Raw genomic sequence first — 21,971 nt, 5'->3', positions numbered from 1 at the left:
TCTTCATGGCATAATATTAGAAATTATAGTATGTTTGGGACTGCTTAGTTATTGTTGATCTCCCACCTGCCTGTGAGCTCCAAGGGGGCAGGACCATTGTCTTGTTCACACATGGTACAGTACCTGGCCTTCACTGGGTCTCAATAAATATTTGTTGACTACTGGAATACAACACCTTGAATAAACAAACCAGTTACCACAGGACTTCTTGTACTAAGTTCCTTGGTTGTTTAGAAATCTCTGGGTGGCTTGGTTGTACAGGCTGTGAAAAGCAGAGTCCTAGTGTCACACCATAGGAGCAGTCCAGGCTTGTCTTCTGAAAGCCCTGCTGGGCTTCTTTCTGCATCCCTGGTGAGGCAACAAAGGGGCAGGGTCCTCGTCGCTTCTGAAGGTGCAGTGTGGTGGAGTAACCTCCAGAACACCCTCAGGACATGGGCAGTAATGGGGAGAACCCAGATAAAATCCTGGTCACTTTGCCAGTGAGTCTGTGAGGCCACTGCCTCTTTTTTCTGGCTGACAGGAGAGGGCTTCCTGGTCTTACGTGCAGAGTATTCTAGGGCCTCTCAGCCACTGCCTGATGGGATCTGCATAGGGGATTATTGATGAAGGCAAGGTGAGGCAGCTCTTTACAGTAACACATGCCTCGCTCTGGGACGGCGGCCAGGCAGCTAATTAGAGAGCCCAGCAGCTGTCCAGCCTTTCAGGCAGCGAGCAGCAGCTACTGAGTGCCGGAGGTGGGAATGGGAGGAAAGGGACATGGGACCAGAGACCACCCTCCAAGGTGGTGGAGTTGGGTGGTCAGGGTTTGCTCAGAGGGGGATTTTGAGAGGGGCATGTGAGATAGAGTGGGCTACATAGGGAGAAGGAAGGGGGAGAGGAGAGGGACAAGACAGGTGGTCTCCAAGTGAGACAGAAGAGATGTCAGGCAGACAATGCAGCTTCCAAGCTCAGAGCAAGGGGCACAGAGGGGAAGGACAGGGCCCGGTGGGGTTGGGGCCTGGCTCCCATCTCCACACACCTTCCCCATGCCAGGCAGGCCCCCACGGCCTGGGCCTCTCCTTGCTTCCCAGGGGAGCTGGACAGACACAGGCTTTCCCCTCAGGGGATCTGGAATACTGATTGCTTTTGTAGTTGAGCTTGGCCCCTCCTCGGTGTAGGAACTTACCAGATCCATTTGTGCTCAGGGCTTTTCTTACTCTAGGATAAGTAAAAGTGGCTGTTCTGAGTCACGTGGGAAGAACTGGGGGCTTTGAGTAACCAGAGGGTTCCCCAGTGGGCCTTTAGGCATCTTCTCTACTTTGTGGGCACCTGGGTCAGAGTGTGGTGTAGTAAGAAATGTATTCGGTCTTTGTCCCAGGTCCTGGTCATAGAGATCCTAAAACCCTTGACATTTCCTGAGTGAAAGGAATGCCTTTTGTTATTCATAATAAGCACCTTTGATAACACCCGAGTTTGTGCTAATGAAGTTACTGGGGAAGTGGTGGGGTGGTGGAGGGGCTATACAGCCTCAGGATGGAGCCAGTCACCAGAAAGACCAAATGCTTAGAGGATTGAGGATTAGAACATTTGACCCCACCATCCAACCTCCAAGAAAGGTGTGGGAGGGTGGAGATCAAGCTACATAAAAACTCCTGAACAAGATTTGATAGGTTTCTGGGTGGCTGAACATGTGGCGGTGCTGGTGGGTGGCCGCCAATACGTCACCCTATCCATCTCTGCATCTGGCTGTTCATCTGCACCCTTTATAATAAATCAGTAAAGGTAAGTGTTTCCCCGGCTTCTGTGAGCCATCCTAGCAAATTAATAGAACCCACGGAGGGGGTCAACCTGGTTTGTAGCCAATTGGTCAGAAGTGTAGGTGATGATTTACTGTGTGTGACTGGCCTCTGAAGTGGGGGCAATCTTGTGGGACTGAGCCCTCAAAATGTGGAGTCCACTGCTATCTCGGGATAGACAGCATCAGAGTTTAAATGAACTGTAGGAGACCCAGCTGGTGTCCGCTGGAGAATTGTTTGGGGTGGGGGACCCCCTCCACGCCCACCCCATATCTGGTCATAGAAGTGTTCTGCTTTGAGAACAGAACACTGTGAGAGCAGAAGGAAAAACACTTTTTTTGCTTTATAGGGAGATTTGGGGAGGGTTAAGGAAAAGGAGAGTGGGGGTAAGAAAACAGAGGTAGTGTTTGCCTGCATACTTTCTGTCTCCAGTGTTAGGTTCCAGGCCAAGGAGATGATGAGGGGCCGGGGAGAGAGATCTGGTTTTTAGGTTCCGGTCAGAGAAGCAGAGACTCAATCCTGCAAGCCCAGCTTACCTTAAATAGTTATCGGAAAGGAGAGAAAATGATGCAAAGGGAATTTCCTGCCAGTAGCCTCTTTGGGAAGTGAATCCTACGTGCATGAAAACTGATGTGGGTTTTGAGAGTGCCAGCACATTGTAGAAATAACAGAACAGGAGTTGTTATTCTCTGACCTGAACCTGCGCTTGGCCCCTTGCCCATGTAGGAGCCTGCAGTATCTCCCCTGACGCCTGGGACAGTCTGTTCCTGCCCCAGTCTTCCTTGCGTGATGTTGGACATGTCTTCTGTGTTGCGCAAACCCAGACTGCCCACTCTGCCTCTCTTCATTCTCTGGTGGTGCAATGACTCCTGGAGATGGGAGAAAGGAGAGTGAGCACCCTCCTTGCTTCCTTCACCTGCAGAGACAGCCTTGCCTGTAGTAAACCGACATGTATGGCGCTTTGTGGGAGACAACCCATCTGTGATGGTGACCCAGAAATTAGAGAAAAACACAAGACATTGCTATGTTTGATTAGTAACACTAGATGTTTCAGTTGCCCAAGAATTTAGGTGTAGCTGGGCCCTTCTTCACCTTGCCTGTCCATCCATCCAGCAGAAATTTTATGATCTCAAGGAATTCATAGTGTGGTAGGGGAAATAGATACAAAGAAATAATTTTAAGATGGGACGACATGTTTCAGTTGAAGGATGGTCAGATCCCCCTGGGAACATCAGTGATGGAATGACCTGGAGGCTGTGGGATGGCATGGCAAAGGAGTGAGGAGGGAGCAGGGTATGGAAGAAGGAGTCAGAATGGTGGCTGCAGAGGAGGGCAGGAGAGATGATAGGGCTTGAAACAGGCCGGTGGTCTCTGCTTCTTCATGCTCCCAGCAGCGTCTCAGGCATATTTACGAGAAGCTGCATGGACAAACTCAGCTGTAAGTTTGCAAGATAAGCAGCTTATTTGGAACGGACTAAGTAGATTACACGGACTTGAAGACCCTTGCGTGCAGACATGTGCCTTAAGGATGAGATTTGGGTGGGAAGCAGTTTCAAGGCATGTCGTATGGGGACAGGGTGATTCTAGAGGCTGAGGACTGGGATTTGAATCAAATGTTTGGATATGGCCAAATCTCTTACTGTCCTGAACCCTCTGTGTTTTCATTTCTAAAATAGAGGTGACCATTTCTGCCCTCCCTGCCCCACAGGAGCCTGAGAAAATCATGAGAGAGGATCTAAGTTCCATCCATATGTTAGTTCCTATAAAGGCTCATCATTCATTCATATGCTCCAAGAACCTCTGGTTCAGGTCCTGCAGTCCTCAAAGGAGCTTCATGTCCTCTGTCTCCTGGGACCTACTCTTGGGGGATAGGGAGTGTCAGTGAGGCCTAGGGACAGCTTATGCACTTGGAGGAAGAGGTGTGACCCCTGCAGCACCATCATCTCTTCCTCCCTGCAACTAAGTTTTTCCTGGGGAAAAAGCCTGCCAATCAGGAAGCGGGAGGTGTCTGGTGGGATGCTGCCCGAAAAGGAGTCTGTTCTGAGTGCTGGGGCTTCATGTGCCAGAGCTGCACCCCAGCAGGCAGTGGGCTTCCAGAGCTGGCTGCAGTAACTCGCAGGCTGTGCCGGCAGGATGTGGTCTTTGGTTTCTGTTTCTGTTTTAGTTCTGACTTGTGCCGTGGATGTGGCTGAGGGCCTAGGGTAGGGGAAGTCGCCACAGGTGGGATTGAACTCTCCAGGCACATGGTCCTTGTGGTGCTGGTGGAGAGGGAGTCCCAGAGGGTTCGGACATGCCCCGTTAAAGCCTTTTCCTCAAGGTGATAGGTACGTGCCAAGGTGACCCCTGTCCGCCATCCGGCAGGCTGGGAGAAGCGGGAAAGATGGACAGGTCGGGGAGGGTTGGAGGGTCCCGTTTGTGAAGGAGCTGGGGGAGGGGAGGCAAGGCTGAGTACAGCAGCCCACTGTGATGCTCTCAGTGCAGAGGCCCCGAGGGGAGACCCAGGGGAGGCACCCCCCGAAACCACACCATACAGTGAGTTTCAGGTCCCCCATTCCTGCCCTTTCACTTCTCCTCGGCTGCCTGGCTGCCTCACAGGTTGTCAGCTTGAGCAAGGGTCCAAGTGGCATCTACTCAGAGAGCCTGGGGGTCAGAGGGGAGGGAGGAAGGTGGACATGGGCATCAGCACAGGCCAGCGCCTCTGGTCCATCCTGCCTGGTCATCCACGGGGGAGTGCCAGCTCCCACCCCAGCCACGTACTGTTCTCAACTTCTGAGTGGCTGGGCTGTCCCAGAGGGCCATGCTGGGCCTGAGTGCTGTCCTTGGGCATATGCAGATGGTGCTATATCCAGGGGGTTTTCAGGGAAGTTTTAGCACTTTCATATTAAAACAAAAAATGTTGGAATCTCCATTAAATAGTCAAGTCTTAGGGATAGTATTAAAAATGTGTACATGGCTGGCCAGGCACAGTGGCTCATGCCTATAATCCTAGCACTTTGGGAGACTGAGGTGGGAGGGTTGGCCAAGAGTTTGAGACCAGCCTGGTCAACATAGCAAGACCTGTCTCTATTTGATTTTTTTTTAAGTACATGGCAAAGGGCATTATAAAGTAAGATTTGTATTAGCTTGTAGCCGGCTACTGATGTTCATAGGAAGGGCCTCAACCAAAATAATAAAATGAGATGAATAAATATTGGAGAGGTAGAATTGTACATAGAAAGATTTAGCACACATTTTGTTTTTCTGCATGTGCGGTTGTTCTCTGCTTTCAAAATGCTGAAACAGATGTCCTACATTGTCTGCCTTCCATGAGGTTCTGACCGCCCTTGAGAACAGATGTACCCACTACAGGGTGAAGGTGAGGATGTAATTTGAAGCTGAATGAGGATGTAACTGGATTCTAAAATTATAGCTCCTCTCAGATTCACAAGTGTGCACACATTCAGGCAAGAAGCCCTAAGTCCTAACCCCCGACATGTGGATTGTCCAGGACCATCCCAGACTCTTGTGGCTGGATTAATCAGACCTGAGCAAACTGGATGCAGAGAGGAGGGGGCAGGAGGGGGCCTTGGTGGCCAAGGTGGGGATGAGTGTCCGGTGCTGACCCCAGAGCCCAGGTCCTTGCAGTGTTTGCCTTGGATCTGCTGGGGGCAGTCTGAGCTGATAAAGGCCTCCTCTTTTATTTCCAGGGACACATGGAAGCTGCCAGCCCCCCAGCCAAGGATCACCTGAGTCCTAAGGCTGATGCTTGCCTACGTTGCTGAGAATGGCACTGAGGCCCAGCCAACAAAGGTTATCCTGGGACACTCCTGGACAAAGATCCTGATGTCTGTTGTGAGCTGCACACTCAAGGGTGTGATAAGTGAGTATGTTACAAGCACCCAGGGGATCACCAGCCCAGTGATCCTGCCTGCTCAGCACCTCATCAGCATGGGCACAAGTCTGGAGGTTCTAGTTCTGAGTCTGTTCCCCATCCAAGGTCCTGTCGCAGGGCTGCAGTTCTGCAATGGGAGGGGAATGTCGAGCAATATTGGGCCATCACATGCTGGAGCCGTCTTATGGCCACATGGCCTCTAAAAGCCAGGCCAGACCCAGTGTGTTAGTTTGTTTCCATGCTGCTGATAAAAACATACCTAAGGCTGGAAAATTTATAGAGAAAAAGAGGATTAATTCCAAGTGTCTGGGGAAGCCTGACAATCATGGTGGAAGGCAAGGGGAAGCAAGTCACATCTTACATGGATGGTGGCAGGCAAAGAGAGAGAGCTTGTGCAGGGAAACTCCCTCTTATAAAACCATCAGATTGGCCGGGCACGGTGGCTCATGCCTGTAATCCCAGCACTTTGAGAGGACAAGGTGGGCAGATCACAAGGTCAAGAGATTGAGACCATCCTGGCCAACATGGTGAAAACCCATCTCTACTAAAAATACAAAAATTAGCTGGGCGTGGTGGCATGCACCTGTGGTCCCAGCTACTGGGGAGGCTAAGGCAGGAGAATGGCTTGAACCTGGGAGGCGGACGTTGCAGTGAGCCGAGATCATGCCATTGCACCCCAGCCTGGCAACAGAGCAAGACTACAAAACGAAAACCCATCAGATCTCATGAGACTTATTCACTATCATGAGAACAGCATGAGAAAGACCTGGCCCCATGATTCAATTACCTCCCACCCAGTTCCTCCCACAACATGTGGGAATTCAAGATGAGATTTGGGGTGGGGACACAGCCAAACCATATCATTCAGATTTGCTGGCGTGAGTGAAGTGAGCACCCACACCTGGGAAACAGCATCTACTTTGGCCGTCAGGCTTCAGATCTGTGCAGTGAGGACCGTGCATCACCTGGGACTGGACTCTGCCCAGAAGCCATGAGCAATGCATGTGGTGCTGGTCTAGGAGGCCTGGAGTAGGGCATCCAGGGCCCTGGGAGGTGGGGAGATTTGTGAGCCTTAGTTGCCATAAGAATGACCACCAGGGGATCTGGAGGAGCAGGTCCTCTTGTTTTTGCCACATGTCAGCAGCGGCATCTCCTCCCCAGCAAGACAAGCTCGAGGTACGGCAAGAGGCTCCTAACTGCACAGCCCTGCCTGTCCTTACAGGCCTTTCTTTCCAGCCTCAGCCCCTGGCTTTTCCTTAATTATGATGCCTTAAAAAATGACAATTGGCTGCTTTCCCAACCCCCAGAGGCCTGTCTGGCCTGAAGGCTGTTATGTCTATGCAGGGCCTGTAGCCTGGTGGGATCAGAGACCTGCAGGAAGGAAGTTCCCCAGAAGGCATGGCAGGCAGAGCTGGGCTTTTGCAATCTTGAAGAGACAAGCTTTTTTAGGAGTTCCTAGGCTGGTCCATGGGAGCCCAGAGCTTCAGATTCCATGCAGGAATTTGCAGGGAGTAGAAAAGGAGTAATCAGGTCTTTCTCCACTTTAGGTAGATCTTGACTCTCATAGTTGAGAGTTTATAATTCAGGGCCAGAATCTGTTTTCCACTCAGCCTGGGCTTGCAAAGTCAGTTTGACTGGAGTGTTTTTCAGGAAGTGTGTTCTTGAGTTGATTTGTAGCCAGGGTGGTGTGAGCAAGCCTAGACTGTAGAAGGGGGGTTGGAGGTAGAGAGATGGCCATGGATGCCTCTGTGGGAGCGTGATGACTCAGATGGGAGACACGTCTCCCCACAGCAATTTATACCATCAGCCTTAAGGCTGTTGTACCGTTTGGTTCAGTGATTCCCCTTCTGGAATTATCCATTAAGAAATCTTATTAGGAAATATTACCAGAGAAGAAAAGGACTAAATTCTTCCATTACAGGCATTAAAGGTAATTCTCGTTATATCATCTGCAGTAGTAGAATGGGAAACAGTTGTTTCCTTTGGACATCTAGGTTAAGTAAATTACAGTTTTCCACTTGCTGGAATATTACACAGCCATTATAATCACGAGCACAGAGGCTATATAACAACTTGGAAAAATAGCTATGACAAGTAAAAATGGCAGGTTGCAGAATAAGTATATTATGGTGACTTGTAAAATACATACATAGGAAAATATTGCAAAGGAGAAATGATAATCTCTGTTAGCCTGGAATTATGAATGCTTTTTCTTTATTAGAAATGAGGTCTCACTATGTTGCCCAGGCTGGTCTCAAACTCCTGGGCTCAAGCAGTCCTCCCGCCTCAGCCTCACAAAATGCTGGGATTACAGGTGTGAGCCACCATGCCTGGCCTATGAATGCTTTTTCTATGATGCATGGATTGGCTTTTTAAAAAATAAAATTGAATCTGGATTACTACACAACATACCGTTAATAGTGACTTTCTCTAAGATGTGTGATTACAGGGAACTTTTGCTTTCTATGTCATTCTGTAATGTTTAAATTTCAGCACATGTTGCTTTAATCAGAAAAAAATTAAATGCGAGAATTAAACATTTTATAAGGCTATATTTCTCAAGAAAGGAGGGAAGAGAGACTGAGGCAGCTAGTGTTTATACCTGCCCTCATCAGTGTTTAAGGGCCTGGGCCTTTTTGGGCCCATTCATCCATCCGTTCATTCCACAAGTATTACTAGGTATTATTGCCAGGCACCACTCTAGGCACTGATTACACAGCAGTGAACACGACAGTGCCCCTGCCCTCATGAAGCTTTCATTCTAGTTGAGGAGAGACAGACCATAAATAAGAAGCAACATATCAGAAAGTGAAAGTGCTATGTAGAAAATAAAGTGGAATGATGTGAGTGACAGAGAGGCTATTTTGGACTGGGGAATCAAAAGTCCCTGAGATGTGACAGCTGAGCTGAGATCTGAATGGTAACAGCAAGGCAGCCACATACAGGTCTGGGATGTCAGCCTGCCGGCTCCCCCGTGCGGGGCGCCCTTTGCTTCCTGAGCCCCAGGGACCTCTGTGCCAGAACTGACTCCATCCCCTAAGCCCACTCACCCTGCCCTGCCTCCTGCTGGGGTTTGCTTGGGATCTGAGCCCCCCTAAAATCCTCTGTGTTTGGACCGTTGCTCCTGAAATGCTGACTGTTGCTCCTCTGGGCAGCTGGCCCTGCTCTTGGCTGGTGAGATGCTCTTAGTGAGCAGGGCTCTGAAAGCCAGCTCCCCTTCCCCTTCCCCATCACCTGTTCGCTTGGAGGGGTAGTTCTCCATGGCAGGGCTGGGCCATCTGAGACTCCCAGGAGCACTGGGGTGGGCTGGCAGTCAGGGGGCCTCTGGGTTGTGTGTCCTGGTGAGGGGCCTTTGAGTGGCGCATGCCTTGAGGCCTGAGGGTTGGTTACTGTCACGGTCCTGTGACTGTCAGCTTTGACCATAGAGGGCCTCTGTGTGGATCCTGAGGAACAGGCTGGGAGCCGTTAGGAGCTCTGACGCTCAGTTGGGATGTTTGTTAATGATCCACCTGGAAGTTCACAGCCTTCTCCTTACTTCCTGTTGTCTCTCCACATACCATCCCAGCCTTCCAGAAGCAGGAACTCAGAAAATGGTGGTGCCCTCAGAGGAGGCTGTAGTCAGCCTCGGGGGCAGTGCAGTGTGCTGATTAGGAGCAAAGACTCTGGAGCCCGATTTGTGGGGTTTGAATCCCAGACTTGCCTTTTATAGTTATTAGAATGTAGGCTCAGCCAGGCGTGGTGGCTCATGCCTATAATCCCAGCAGTTTGGGAGGCCCAGGCAGGCAGATCACTTGAGGTCAGGAGTTGGAGACCAGCCTGGTCAACGTGGTGAAACCCCATCTCTACTAAAAATACAAAAATTAGCTGGGTGTGGGGGCGCTCCCTGTAGTCCCAGCTGCTCGGGAGGCCGAGGCATGAGAATCGCTTGAACCGGGGTGACAGAGTTTGCAGTGAGCCAAGTTCATGCCACTGCACTCCAGCCTGGGTAACAGAGTGAGACTCCATCTTAAAAAAAAAATGTAGTCTCTTTCTGCCTCACTTTCCCCATCTGTAAAATGGGCTTGAGGATTTTTTTCAGTTAATACATGGAAATACTTAGAAGAGTACCTGGTTATTATTATCACTGTGACTTGGGAGGTGGAGGGAGGACTTTGTCAAGGCCTGCAGTATCACTGATCCCAGGGGCTTTCCTGGGTGGGTGTCCACAGCAAGAGGGTGGAAATCTGCGGCATGTGCACCAGCCAGTGGCTACAGGAGTTTCCCTCCACTTGCTTCCCTTCTGGCCCTGTGCAAGCCCTGTTTTCCTCCCTGCTAACTTGATGACCACAGGGGAAGTTCAAGGAAGTTTCTGCCCTTTCCTCATTGAAGCCACTCACCTTCAGCACAGAGCCACCCAGGGGTTCCTGAAGCTGTCCCCCACTGCCTTGCCCTCAGGGGCCTCCTAGAAGGGCTGTGGGTCTCCCCAGAACATAGAACTGTAGTGATGGGCATCCCTGGGGCTAGGGAGTGAAGCTTGGGAAGTGAGTGGGGTGAAAGCGGAAGGCCTTCTCAGGCCGGTTGCATGGAAGGGGAATCCCGATTTTCTGGCCAGATGCTTCTCTGGACAAAATTCCCAGAGTCATTGTGTTGTGGCACCTTAGGCCCCTGAAACAAGATGGGAGTTTTTGACAAGACCAAGGGCAGTTATTCCATCTGGTTTTGCCTTCAGCCTGTCTTAGACTTTTATGGCAGCCTCTTTACCCCTCTCAACTGCTGGCCGTGTCCCCTGCCACCCTGTGGAACAGCAGGCTCGGAGAGCAGCCGGTGAGATGCTCTTAGTGAGCAGGGCTCTGAAAGCCAGCTCCCCTTCTTCTTCCCCATCACCTGTTCCCTTGGAGGGGTAGTTCCCAGCCCTCACAAGTCACCTTGAGTTCTGGCCCTTCGCTGGGACTCTGTTTGCCCAGGCCCTTTCATCAGGTATGAGGACTCTTGGATTTGAGTGTTGTTCAGTCAAACCCTGCTTGTGAAGCTGTCCTTTGCTCTCCAAACACTGTCCTCCTGCATTCAACCTTGCTCACACTCTCCTCCACTTCAATGGACTCTGAATTTCTGTTCCTGGGCTGTCCTATCTTCATGTCACAGGTCTCAGGACAGTTTTGTTTGTCACCAGGAGAAAGAAGCCAAGGTCCCCTGAGCTGCCAGTTCTTCCTGCTGCAGGCTTTACCAGGGCTCTGATCCCAGGGCTGAGCAAGGAGCTAGTGGAAGGGGCCCAGGGGTACAGTGAGTCAGGTGGTTGGAGGCCAGGGCAGGGAATAGGGGCCTGTCTAGGCCCTGTATGGGGTGGGTGAGCCTGTCCTAGTTCAAAGTTAAGCACAGCTCCTGTGCTGATTAGAAATGGGTTTGGAGGGTGGGGTTCTGAAAACGCATCCAAGTCAACGCCCAGCCTCTAATATTATCATCTCCCCCACCACACTGGGAGCTGCCACCTCAGCCAATGACACTGTCTCCTATTCCTTTGTCTTCAACCCCATCTTCTGCCCTGACCCAGGTCTTTCATTTCCCCCATTGGTCTTGCATGGACCAGCTATGTTCTCCTAGCTCCACCCTCGGACACTGTCTGACATTGCTGTGGTGTGCTTCCCCTCCATCTACTACCCATGGCTTCCTGCTGCCCAGAAACAGAATCTGGGCTTGGGGCACACCCTGTTCCTCTTTCCCCCATCTTGCTTCTTCATTGTTCTTTTCTTTCTCTCTCTCTCTTTCTTTCTTTCTTTCTTTCTTTCTTTCTTTCTTTCTTTCTTTCTTTCTTTCTTTCTTTCTTTCTTTCTTTTTCTTTTCTTTAAGAGACAGGGTCTTGCTCATTGTCCATGCTGGAGTGCAGTGGCACAATCATAGCCCACTGTAGCCTCGAACTCTTGAACTCAGTGGATCCTCCTGCCTTAGCATCTGGGGTCTACAGGCACACCACATCAAACCAGGCTACTTTTTTTCCTTTTGTAGAGATGGTGATCTCGCTATGTTATCCAGGCTGATCTCAAACTCCTGGCCTCAAGCTATTCTCCCACCTCAGCCTCCAAAAGTGCTGGGACTACAGACATGAACTCCATTCTCTCTTCTGTTCAGCAACTTGCTGTCTCTCACCCTAGGTTTCTCTGTCCCTTTGACAGCTACCCCTTTCATCTTGCTTCTGCTCCCAGGGTTTTGAGATCTAACTCTCCCAAGTTATCTGCTGGGGATGGGGAAGAGACTGGACCCTCCCATCTGTTACAGCTGGGAAACCATTCTGGACCATCCCAGAGAGATCAGAGGCAAGAAGAGCAAGGTTTAAAGTCAGCCTCAAGGCCCAGGATCTGGCCCAAGTGATGAGGTCCATGCAGTCATGTCAGGCTGCTGCAGGAGAGCCCCTGTGAGGTTCCCCTTCCCTCAGCCCAGGTCCTGGGGGCTGGGAGTGCCAGGGGCATCCGTGCAGGTCCTGGGGCCTAAGTCAGGGTAGGAGGTCCAGAGGTCTCCACATCCCTGTGCTGTGCCATCTGTCTCAGGCCCTCAGTCCTCCTCAGTGTGTTTGCCTGGAGCGTGGATCTGTTCTCTCCTGCCTGGGGGTGGGAGGTATAGGATAAAATGAGGGGGTAAGAGGCTGTGCCCCTTTCATTCTACCGTCTTTTCAAGCCTGCCCCTCGGGCTGGCTCTGACACCCTTCCTCTTCCATTCATCCCTCAGTAGCCACAAGGCAGCTGGAGGCTCACCTTCACTCTCCTGGGATGTCTGTGGGAGTTTTGTTTTCCTGAGGGCCATATATGGGGTTATTATTGCCACTGGATTTCTTGGCTCACTAGCTTGGTGCTCAGGGTTGCAATGAAGACTTAACCTGCTTGACAGGAAGGGCTGCCTGGAGACTGCCGAGAGCAGGGGCACAGTGACCCTGCATCGGGTAGGAGGTGGCGTAAAAGCAGGAGGGGGATGTCCAGAAGGCTGGCTCTGTGCCAGAAATGACAGCTGCCCTTTCTGGAGCCTTAGCTGTATTTTAAGTAGAGTGTATGTACTAGTTCATTCATCCTCACAACAGCTTTCTGTGGTTATTACTTCCATTATCCTCACTTTACCTACAAGGACCCTGAGGCACAGGGTAGTTGGGTAGCGTCCATTAGGTCCCACAGGTGGAAAGCATCAGCCAGGATTCCAACTCAGGCAGTTAGGATCATCTGGGGCCCCTGAGCTTGACCAGCTGGCCATATTCAGACCTGTGAGGCATGGTTTGTTGTTGGATGACCCATGAGGGAAGAGCCTGCATTAATTTTATGTGACTTCAGGTTTCTTTGAGTTCATTTGCTTAGCAAATTCATTGAACACCTTCTATATATGATGTATGAATACAATGAATACGTATTCATTCCACAAGGATTATTTATTTATTTTTGAGATGGAGTCTCACTCTGTCACCCAGGCTAGAGTGCAGTGGTGCTATCTCGGCTCACCACAACCTCTGCCTCCCAGGTTCAAGTGATTCTCCTGCCTCAGCCTCCCAAGTCGCTGGGATTACAGGCGCATGCCACCACACCTGGCTAATTTTTGTATTTTTAGTAGGGACATGGTTTCACCATGTTGGCCAGGCTGGTGTCGAACTCCTGACCTCAGGTGATCTACCCACCTTGGCCTCCCAAAGTGCTGGGATTATAGGCATGAGCCACCGCACCCAGCCTCCACAAGCATTTTTTTTTTTTTTTTGAGATAGAATCTTGCTCTGTAGCCCAGGCTGGAGTGCAGTGGCATGATCTCGCTCACTGCTACCTCCACCTCCCGGGTCCCGGTTCAAGCAATTCTTCTGCCTCAGCCTCCCGAGTAGCTGGGATTACAGGCACGCGCCACCATGCCCAGCTAATTTTTGTACTTTTTGTAGAGACAGGGTTTCACCATGTTGGCCAGGCTGGTCTTGAACTCCTAACCTCATGGTCCACCCACCTCGGCCTCCAAAAGTGCTGGGTTTACAGGCGTGAGCCACTGTGTCCAGGCTCCTTAAGCATTTTTAAGATGAAATTTTAGTTTTATAAAAGTTATACATGCTTGTTAGGAAAAAAAAAGTATGCAGAAAAATATAAAGAAAAAAATCACATCCAGAGATGATTGTTGTTTAATTTTTTTGTATATGTGCACATATGCATGCCTTTGCAGAATCAGAGTTAGGTTGAATATTCAGTTTTGAATCCTGCGTTTTTCTCTTACCGCTATCTTAAACAAGCATTCCTCAGGAGGCTGCTGGTGCTGGCCTTCAGATGAATCCAGCAAAGCAGAGTGCTCTCTATCACCACAGAGAAGGGAGGGTGCAGAAGTGGGCAGACAGTCTGGAGTCAGGGTGCTTAGGAAAGTCCTCACAGAGGAAGAGCTGGGTCTTTAAGGAGGGTTCACTGGCCCTGGGAGAGGCCCAGGTAGCAAAAACAGCAAGGTAGAGATCTGGAGGACAGGATCGGAGGCAGGGACAAATTGTGAAGGGCTTTGCCAGCAGTCCCCAGGGGTTTGAGCTTTATTTACTCTGTAGATGTTGAAGATTCACTCATGGGCTTTAAGTGGTGAGAAACATTGGATTTGCATTTTAGAAAGGTTGTGTTTTTTCTACACACTCTTTCGTCCTGTGATGAGTGAATTAGAAGGAAGAAGGCAAAGCTGGGAGACCTTTGGAGTCATCCAGGTGAGACATGATGAGAGCGTGAACCAGAGCAGTGGCAGCAATGAGAAGAATAATGAAGAGGAGGGGATGGATCCCAAAGATATTTAAGAGATAGAAAGGGTGGGAGTTGGTAGCTGACTTGGTGGCTTTCCCTTGGCCAGTGGGATGTTGGTGGGCATGGCTTAACCAGGGTCTTGAACCACACTTGTGCTGCTGGGCTTGCTCACCTTTGTGCCTCTGCCGTTGTCATGAGAAGAATATGGCCAGGCAAGTCCACTGGGCCCCAGAGGAGGATGAGAGACAGGGGGAGCAGAGCCACACTGCCCCAGCCGTCTGCCAACCACAGACACGTGAGCTGTAATAGTAGACAGTAATTGTTTTAGGCCAGGGTTTTTGGGATGATTTGTTATATGGCAATTGCTAACTAAGAGATGTCTTTATTCTTTTCTCGAATGCTTACTGTGTGCTGGGCTTTGTGCCAGGGACCGGGTATACTGTGCTGAACCAGGCAGGCAAGGCCCTCACTCTCAGGAACTCATGTTAGGGTGGGGATGTGGCAGAGGAAGCCAGAGAGACTTCGAGGCCTCTGGTTCTAACTGGGTGCATGCTGGTGCCATTAATTGGGGTGGGAGTCTTAGGAGAGAAACAGGTTTTGGGGAAAAGATAATGGGTTTGATTTTATTTATTGATTTTTTAGAGACAGGGTCTCACTGCATTGCCTAGGTTGGTCTTGAACTCAAGAGTTTTGGGCTCGAGCAATCCTTCTGCCTCAGCCTCCCAAAGTGCTAGGATTACAGGCATGAGCCACCACACCTGCCCATGGGTTTGATTTAGGAAAGGGGTTTGGGATGCCTGTGGGATATTACGGGGAGCTGTCTAGAGAAGAGCAGGAGCTATAGGTGCAGCACACAGGAAAGAGGTCTGGCTGGGGACTGAAATTCTCAACATAATATAACAGAAAATAACCTGTACCAAAGGGAGTGAGACAGAGTAAGTGCTGTAGAAATTCAGAAGAGGAAGAGAGGACTTGGGACCTGAGGGGATGAAAGAGATTTTGTTCTGAAGGTAACCTGTAACCTGGTTTATACTCACGGAAGTAAGAGGAGAAAGGCAGGCCTAATAGAATGAATAGGACCTGCAAAGGCAAGGAAATGAAAGACAGGAAGAGCTGGATTGTGAGGAAAAGGCTGAAGAAGTCAATCGGGGTAAGATCATGAAGAATCTTGAATGGCAGGCCAAGGATGCTGTTGTGTTTCATTAGGAAATAGGGAGCTATCGAACATCGCTTTTTTTGTTTTGTTTTGTTTTGTTTTTTGAGACAGAGTTTCGCTCTTGTCCAGGCTGGAGTGCAATGGTGCAATCCCTACTCACTGCAACCTCCACCTCCCAGGTTCAAGCAGTTCTCCTGTCTCAGCCTCCCAAGTAGCTGTGATTACAGGCACATGCCACCACATTTCAGCTGAAGCAGGCCTGGTCACATTAATACCTACCCATCCTTTTTTTGTGTATTTTTAGTAGAGACAGGGTTTCATCATATTGGTCAGGCTGGTCTTGAACTCCTGACTTCAGGTGATCCGCCCATCTCCGCCTCCCAAAGTGCTGGGATTATAGGCGTGAGCCACTGTGCCTGGCTGCTATCGAGCATTTTTGAGCAGGGGAGTAACATTTGGTACGTATGTCTAAGAGATGGGTAGTCATGTGCAGGGGATGAGTTTTGAAGTAGAAAGCAAGAGATATTGGTTCTAGTCTCAGCTCTTCCATTTACTGGCCCTGAGATATATGACAAATGATGTCCCCTCTCTGAGCTCTAACTGTCTCACTGCAAAAAAATGGGAGTAAAATTATCTGACCTTCACATGAATCTTTTTTATTTTATTTTATTTTTTAATTTATTTATTTATTTTGGAGACAAAGTCGTGCTCTGTTGCCCAGGCTGGAGTGCAGTGGCACGATCTTGGCTCACTGCAACCTCCACCTCCCGGGTTCAAGCAATTCTTTTGCCTCAGCCTCCCAAGTAGCTGGGATTACAGGCGCTTGCCACCACCCTGGCTAATTTTTGTATTTTTAGTAGAGACGGCGTTTCACCATGTTGGCCAGGTTGGTCTCAAACTCCCGATCTCAGGTGATTCACCCTCCTCGGCCTCCCAAAGTTCTGGGATTACAGGCGTGAGCCACTGCACCCAGCCTGAATCTTAATTATGTAAGATCCATGACAAAATGTGAATGAAGTGCTTGGAAGACCACAGAGCAATGCACAAGGATGGGTAGGTATTAATGTGACCAGGCCTGCCTCAGCTGAAATGTGAGGCTGGGATTCCCAGACAGGTGTGCATACTACAGATGTCATCTCTTTAACCTCTGTCTCTTCTCCCACCTTGGAGAGGGGATCAACAGAGATGTGAAGCCACTGGCAGCTGGCAGAGCTGGGATTTATGTTCTCAAGCCCCACCTTCCCATTCTTGATGCAGTCCAACGCCGCCCTCCACATGAACAGGACATGTCATTTAGAGAGGGCCTGCCCAGGAGAGGCTTGTGTCAAGGCCGCAAAGCATCAGCCTGTGCAACAGTCACTGTCTTCAAGAAGTTCACAGGCTAGTTGGATCATGAGAGCACTTTCCTCAAAAAGACATTGGGGTGGCACCTGATAAGGGACCGGATAAGTGGTGGAGACAGTCACCGGTGGAGGGCAAGGAGAAAGTAGAGAGAAGCAGCATGGGAGCCGGGCCTTGAAGACTGGTGGGGTTTAAAAGAGGGAAGGGGAAGGGAGCCAGAAGGACAGGGGAGGACTTTCCTGTGTCAATCCATTGGTTTCCCCTCAATACTGAAACCAAACACCAAAACCCCATTTAATGGAGCAAAGACAAATGTGACCACAATGAGAGAACCACCTCACACCCATTAGGATGGCCATTATAAAAACAAAACAGAAAATAACAAGTGTTTGGGGCGGATGTGGAGAAATTGGAACCCTTGTACATTGCTGATATGGAATGTAAAATGGTGTGACCACCGTGGAAAATAGCACAGTGGTTCCTCAGAAAGTTAACTATAGAATTACCATATGATCCAGTTCTGCATATGTACTTGAAAGAGTTGAGAGCAGGGACTCAAACAGACCTTTGTACACCCATGTTCATAGCAGCCTTATTCACAGTAGCCAAAAGGTAGAAGCAACCTAGGTGTCCATCAATGGATGAATGGACAAACAACATATGGTTATATATACAATGGAATATGATTCCGCCTTTAAAAGGAAGGAAATTCTGGCCGGGCACAGTGGCTCATGCCTGTAATCCCAGCATGTTGGGAGGCCAAGGCGGGCAGATTGCCTGAGCTCAGGAATTTGCAACCAGCCTGGGCAACATGGTGAAATCCCGTCGCTACTAAAATACAAAAATTAGCCGGGTGTGGTGGCGTGCGCCTGTAGTCCCAGCTACTCAGGAGTCTGAGGCAGGAGAATTGCTTGAACCTGGGAGGTGGACGTTGCAGTGAGCCGAGATCGCACCACTGCACTCCAGCCTGGACGAGAGAGTGAGACTCCGTCTCAAAAAAAAAAAGAAAAAAAAAAAAAAAAGAAGGAAATTCTGACATGTGCTGCAAAATGGATGAACCTTAAAGACGTTAGGCTAAGTGAAAACTAGGCCAGTTATGCTAAGCCAGTCACAAAAGGACAGTGTTTGTATGATTCCACTTATATGAGGCACCCAGAGTAGTTGAATTCATAGAGACAGGAAATAGAATAGTGGTTGCCAGGGCTGAGGGTATGGGGAATGGGAGTTTGTATTTAATGGATACAAAGTTTCTGTTTGGGACAATGAAAAAGTTCTGGAGATGGTTGGTGGTGATCCTTGCCAAACAGTGTGAATGTACTTAAGGCCACTGAATTGTACACTTAAACGTGATTAAAAAATGGCATGCACACACACAAGGACAAATGTGATGGGTCACTTACATCTCAGAAATATGAGTGACATGGAACTGTTTGAGAAGTGGAGCAAGAAATGGGGTCCCCAGTGGACAGGCCTGCTGAGAAATCAGCAAGTAGTCTAGAAATGGGGTTGATTGGTGGACCAGGCCAGCCGACTCTTCAACTGACCACAGATAATCCAAAAAAGCTGTAGGGAGTACAGACACCTCCCTCTAAGTAGCATTTGGATAGAGTTGCAGAGAAGTCAGTGGGGTGAGTGGGTTATTCTGTTCTTTGCTTTGTTTTTTTTTGTTGTTGTTGTTTTTGTTTGTTTGTTTGGAGACAGAGTCTCTCTCTGTCGCCCAGGCTGGAGTGCAGTGGAGCAATCTTGGCTCACTGCAACCTCTGACTTGCGGGATCAAGTGATTCTCCTACCTCAGCTTCCCGAGTAGCTGGGATTACAGGAGCAGACCACCACGCCTGGCTAATTTTTGTATTTTTAGTAGAGATGGGGTTTCACCCTGATGGCCAGGCTGGTCTTGAACTCCTAACCTCAAGTGATCCGCCCGCCTCAGCCTCCCAAAGTGCTGGGATTACAGGTGTGAGCCACCGCGCCCGGCCCTCACCTGTCTCTCTTGTGCCCCCAGCAGCCAGCCCCAGTCGGCGCCATGGCCTCTGCGGAGCCCCTGACGGCGCTGTCCCGCTGGTACCTGTACGCCATCCACGGCTACTTCTGCGAGGTGATGTTCACGGCGGCCTGGGAGTTCGTGGTGAACTTGAACTGGAAGTTCCCAGGGGTCACGAGCGTGTGGGCCCTCTTCATCTACGGCACCTCCATCCTCATCGTGGAGCGCATGTACCTGCGGCTGCGCGGCCGCTGCCCGCTGCTCCTGCGCTGCCTCATCTACACGCTCTGGACCTACCTGTGGGAGTTCACCACCGGCTTCATCCTGCGCCAGTTCAACGCCTGCCCCTGGGACTACTCCCAGTTCGACTTTGACTTCATGGGCCTCATCACCCTGGAGTACGCCGTGCCCTGGTTCTGCGGGGCTCTCATCATGGAGCAGTTCATCATCCGCAACACCCTCCGCCTCCGTTTCGACAAGGACGCTGAGCCCGGGGAGCCCAGTGGCGCCCTGGCCCTGGCCAATGGCCATGTCAAGACTGACTGAGTAGGAAGTGGGTGGGGGGCCTGGGGATCTCTCATGGAACTCAAGGACAAAGAGACCAAGCTGGTGAGGTTGCCCTATCCATGCAGCAAAAGCCCTGCCCTGGCCAAGTCTCAGCCCTGTGGGGCACACAGAGCCCCCTAACCTCCGCGAGGGCCAGTGTTGGGGGGCCGTGGTCAGGTGTTGGGGGATGGGGTGTGGAAGCAGCAGAGGGACATTGGGAAGGGTCCATGGGTCCTGGCCCAGCTCAGGGGTTGGTGCCAGAAGGCCTGTGGCTGAGCAGCGATAGACTATGTAGTTGACTTTGGAAGCAGCAGGCCCTGTCCTGGCTAAGGGACAATGAGAATGGGGCCGCAGGTGGGAGGCAAGGCCTGACCTCCCTCCCTCTGATCTGGATTTAGTTAAGCTTTGGCTGGTTCCATTAGGCAATATTCAGGTGCTTGCTTGCAACCAATACCTCCCCAGGGGCCTGCTGAGCTGCAGCCGAGGAGAGACTGGGCAGCCAGGAGGCTGCGTGGCAGCAACGCTGGTCTGCAAGGGCTGGGAGACCCTCCCTTGGCTCCTCTCCCCTCCCCCAGGGCCCTGCGCTGCTCCCTTGGCCTTCTGGGGCCCCCGTGGTGCTGGATTCCCACCAACCTTGGGCTTTTGGAGGTTTCAATCCCCGTGTGTTCGGTGGCGTTTCCCCCTTTTCTGTCTTGTTTTCAAGGCCTTTACCACTAGCAGCTCTTTATCCATGTCGGTCACCACACCTGCCCCACCCCAGCTCCCTAGCCAGCACAGGAGCTGCAGGAGATGGAGCCCTGAGACACCCCCAATCCCCACCCCCTTGCAGCCCTTCCCTCCACTGTTCCTGCTGGCCTGATGCCTGAGGAGTTCCTGAGTTACACCTCCCTACCCCCGGTCTAGTGGGCTGTGGCAGTGCTCCCTTCTCAGTGGCTTAGCTGAGAACAAATGATGCCCTCCAATGCACAGGCAGGCTGGGATAGGCGCTGTGGATCCCCAATGGTGACCTAGAGGCGAGTCATTTTGGTGGGGAAAAGGCAGAGTTCTAGGTTGTCTATTCCCTGCCTGGTTTATTTTCAAGCCAAAACTGAGCAGTTTAGCTTTCTATGGGATGGAAAAGCCAGGTATCCAGTGTTGGAGACCGATGGAGAATGAGAGGAAGAAAGAGAGGAGGACCTTGCAGCTGTAGAAGGCTCCTTGGAGCCTCCTTTGTGGGAGGGTATCAGTTCTGGTTCTGCCATAGCCCCAGCCCTGTAGCAGAACCTCAGGGCTGCCCCTCTCCCCAAACTCCTCCCAGCAAGGCTGACCCTTTGAGCTTACTCCTTAAACAGTATTAACCCTGTCACACTCATGGGCATTGGCACCTTGATTCCCCTGCCCCACTTTGCCCTGTGACAGGTCCATTGCTGGCAGTGGACAGGTGAAATACTTACTCCAGCCTACTGGCTCTCTCACTCCTCAAGGGAAAGGGTCTGTTAGAAAGTGCCCCATCCCATGGTACATGGTCTCTTCTTGACCACAGTAGGACTCTTAGGTAGAAATTAGCCTTCCCCTTTCTACGGATCATTACAAAGTATCACCTGTGGAGAGAATGTCCTCTTCCCTGCTGGCTGCTCTGCCTGTACTGTGCCGATAGCACAACCCAGGGTGCAGGGTGTGGTGGGGTGGGCCACAGTTGTGTTCTAGGTCTGAAGAAAAGCTTGCAGACTCTGCCTTTGTCAGGATTTTCTGCAGTTAGCCCTGTCCAGAGCAGAACGAAGGGTATTTCCTAGCCTATTTATTGGGCAGGCTCCTCAAATCCAGGGATGAACTACTTTCTGCAGGGGCCAGCCCTCCTTTTGATTTTATTGTGGCCCCAACTCCAGGGCTTTGGGGGTTACAGAGAATCAGGCTTCTGGTGGGAGTAGATTGTTTTCCATCTATAGATGGAGAAAATTCCAGGAGGAGAATATTGTCTGGCTTCTCCGTTCTCTCCGAGCAATTGTTTCCTTGGTTCTCTCCCCAACTCCATGTTGTCTTAGTCTCCTAGCACCCCTTCAGGCCTTCCATGTGGGCCCCTAGACCACACTACCCACCTTCACACTCGCATTCTACAACTGAGTCCAGTGGCCAGCTTGTTGGTGCCTCCATAATTCTCAACCAGAGCAAGTCCTTGGTTGGCCCACCAGGTCTTGCTGCTCCAGACGTTGCCTTGTGGGCATTCCCTGGCACCATTTACTCTCTGGGTCCTATAAATTCCCAAGTGCAGGAGGTCCTGGGGGTATGCCTCTGTGCCTGGCAACATCCAGCATTGTGTTTCTGCTCCATCTAGGTGTCCCATTTCTCCAATTGCCCCTCATAAGGCATCAAACCTCCAACAAAGGAAGGCAACAACCCATGGCGTGACCACGGGATCTACAGGTTCAGATCTCACTAGGAATAGCCCAGACTTCAACTCTGGCTTTTTTGGGTATCAGGTCCCCAATCCCTTAGTGCCCAGGGACTCAAAGTTTGGAATAAACCCAGCCCTACCAAGCATTAAGGGTACTGGTGGGGGCCGGGTGCGATGGCTCAAGCCTGTAATCCCAGCACTTTGGGAGGCCGAGACAGGTGGATCACGAGGTCAGGA

At 50.7% G+C, this 21,971-nt stretch overlaps 1 protein-coding gene across 1 annotated transcript in view; it reads left to right on the top strand.

Moving 5' to 3' along the window:
* TMEM229B (transmembrane protein 229B) overlaps positions 1-21,971 on the top strand; it is a 46,949-nt gene that overhangs the window by 24,124 nt on the left and 854 nt on the right. The window contains exons 2-3 of the mRNA XM_025391554.1: positions 5,462-5,634; positions 18,842-21,903. Of these exons, the coding sequence (XP_025247339.1) occupies positions 18,860-19,363 (504 nt within the window). The 5' untranslated portion in view covers positions 5,462-5,634; positions 18,842-18,859 and the 3' untranslated portion in view covers positions 19,364-21,903. The remainder of the gene's footprint in view (positions 1-5,461; positions 5,635-18,841; positions 21,904-21,971) is intronic.

Source organism: Theropithecus gelada, chromosome 7b (genome assembly GCF_003255815.1).
Source record: "Theropithecus gelada isolate Dixy chromosome 7b, Tgel_1.0, whole genome shotgun sequence".
Lineage (NCBI taxonomy): Eukaryota > Metazoa > Chordata > Mammalia > Primates > Cercopithecidae > Theropithecus > Theropithecus gelada.
Note: the sequence above shows the minus strand (reverse complement) of the source record. Positions and strands in the feature narration are given on the sequence as shown.